Below are 2,508 nucleotides of genomic sequence, written 5' to 3'. Positions count from 1 at the left end.
TATATATACGTATATGTATATGGCCATACATGTGTACATATATGTACGTGTGTGTGTTTGTGTGCCGGCGCCCGCAAAAGGCTAAAGAATTTTACGCTTCTCTCATTAAAAAACCTTAACATCAAAATTTTTTTCAATTCTCAATTTTGTATAATTTAATTTGTTTCAGTCATCTGTGACTAAAATGTTAAAATTTCCAGCTCTCTTTTTAGTTACTTTCCCGAGGAAGACATTATTTACTGGTTCATTTTTAAAGTCGTCTCCATTTGCATGGTTTCTGAAGCCGTCGCAGTCTTCAGGAGCCTTCAGTTACTCCAAGCCCTTCCGAAGGCTCCGTGTGGAATCTCCCGAAGCAAGAAAATTGGCTTCGGAGCCAAAATGAGGATCTGGGGAATTCCTGGAGCTCTAGTGGCGTTTTCCAATTCGAACGATTTGATCAGATGGAAAGAAAGGTAACCATGTTTGCGCTTGGTAAATTTAACTTTGTTGTGAAAAACCTATTGGCTCTGAATCCAACCGGATCAGTGGTACCTTTCATAAATGGAAATTGGATCCGAAACCTCGGATTATTTATTGGTAAACAAGCAGTAGCTCTTGTTCTGGGAGCACTTTTTGGCCGAGCACATCAGTGCATTGAAGACCAGAAGGTTCTCCAGATTGGTCAAGATGCTACTGCGCAGAAAAACGACGACGATATTTACTACGCTACGGAAATGATCTCGCTATTGAAAGAAGATTGGAAGGATGCAACGTCGGAGAACTTTTTCCTCCTAGAAGAACTCGAAGAGATAAATTTCCACGAAGCTGCTCTGATGAGAACGAATCAAGATTTACTCGACGAGTTCATGGATAAAAAGCATAACGCTGAAGAGGAAAATAAGCTCCTGAAGAAGAAAATAGAAGAGTTGGAGGACGCATTGTTCCAGAAGGCCAAGGATGTTGAAAATATAAACGAACAACTAGCACGGAAGGAGAAAGAATGTGAGAACCATCGAGAAAAACTGGAAGAACTCCAGAACCAAGCTATGGACAATGACTTCTACTGTGGCTACCTTGAAGAGAAGGTGAAGGCCCATGAGGCTGAAAGAAAGAGGCTGTTCCAGACGACGGTACAACTCGAGGAGAGACTGCAAGCCTCGCAGAGGGAAGTATCATCTGTTCTCGCACGAAAGGATCTAGGCGATCAGAAGAAAGTACATATCCAGGAAACCACAGTTCAGTCGCTTCTGCAGGAGAATGAAAAAATTAATGAGAAATTAGAGGAACGAGAACCACCAGTTACCGTGGAATACAATTCTATGGCAAATGAAAAGAATAAGAATAATGCTCTGATTGAAGAAAACAAGGTCAAAGGAAACATGTTCTATAAGCTAGGACGACTGGAAGAAGCAAGTGAATGTTTCCTCAGAGTATTGGATATAGACGACGATCAAGTGGACTGCAGGCGAAGACTGGGATTATGTCTCTTGTTGCTTGGCAGACACAGCCAAGCTATGATGCAGCTTGAGAAATTAGATGATCAAGAAGATTTGGTTGCAGCCGCCAGAACCTTGCAAAGAATGCAACGTCATGGCTGCCCATACTACATCCTAGGTATTGCAGAGGATGCTAATTTGAAGGAAATAAAGTGGGCCTACAGGAAGCGGACACTCAAGTTTAATCCCGATAACTGCCAAGGGTCTAAAGATGAGCGACATCGCAGAATGGATATCATGCAGAAGGTCAACTATGCTAATGATCTCCTATGTGATGCTGATGAAAGAAGAAAATACAATGCAGTCAGGGAGTTCATCAAGGACCTGGCAGATAGTGTGTTTGCAGATCCTCAGAAGACAATGGAAGCGAAGAGGAAGAAACCTGGAAGGAAAACGAAGAGGACGAAAACTAAAGGAAACTAGGAATAAACAAACAGAAGAAACAGTCTGTGATTAACCAAAATTGTGAATGATTTTGACTTGTCACCGGGTGATGCTGCTGCGTCGCGTTCCAGAGGCCTTGCGATCTTCTTGGTCCATTCGATGAGCTTGACTGCAAGATGGGTGTTCTGCTGCTCCCCCCGGCAGCAACCAACAACGGGAGATCCCCCCATCTCCTACACACCAATCCTGCAATCAAAACCATCAATGGGCCAAGAAAATCGCAATGCCTCTGGAACATGACGCAGCATCATCAACTGGTAACCAGTCAAAATCCTTCACATTGGCTGTTTCTTTAAAGACAAGTCCTGTGAAATACAAGTACAGGTTATGCAAAGCATAGTGGGTTGAACTACGTTGCCATATACTTACTGTGGCGCAACCTCCGGCGGCGGGTAACCCTGTAAAAACCGTAAGTTCAATGCCTTTTATATATACAAAGTATGGCTTATGCAATGCATAATGGGGTTGAATACTTTGCATATAACTACTGTGGCACAAACTCTCTGGCGCGGCGTAAAACCCGTAAGGTTCATGCCTTTTATTAAAAATAGGTAAAGTATGGCTTACAAATGCCATTTTAATGGGTTAA

At 42.7% G+C, this 2,508-nt stretch overlaps 1 protein-coding gene across 1 annotated transcript; it reads left to right on the top strand.

The window, feature by feature from the left end:
- The first annotated feature begins 458 nt into the window (after positions 1–458).
- Positions 459–1,898, top strand: LOC135203966 (CAP-Gly domain-containing linker protein 1-like). The gene has a single exon (XM_064233893.1). It carries the CDS (start codon positions 459–461, stop codon positions 1,896–1,898), a length of 1,440 nt encoding a protein of 479 aa, XP_064089963.1.
- The last annotated feature ends 610 nt before the right edge of the window (positions 1,899–2,508 follow it).

The sequence above is a fragment of the Macrobrachium nipponense genome, chromosome 44, assembly GCF_015104395.2.
Source record: "Macrobrachium nipponense isolate FS-2020 chromosome 44, ASM1510439v2, whole genome shotgun sequence".
Lineage (NCBI taxonomy): Eukaryota > Metazoa > Arthropoda > Malacostraca > Decapoda > Palaemonidae > Macrobrachium > Macrobrachium nipponense.
Note: the sequence above shows the minus strand (reverse complement) of the source record. Positions and strands in the feature narration are given on the sequence as shown.

Coding starts and splice junctions, on each gene's coding strand:
- LOC135203966 (XM_064233893.1), top strand. CDS start 459: ATGTTTGCGCTTGGTAAATTTAACTTTGTTGTGAAAAACCTATTGGCT.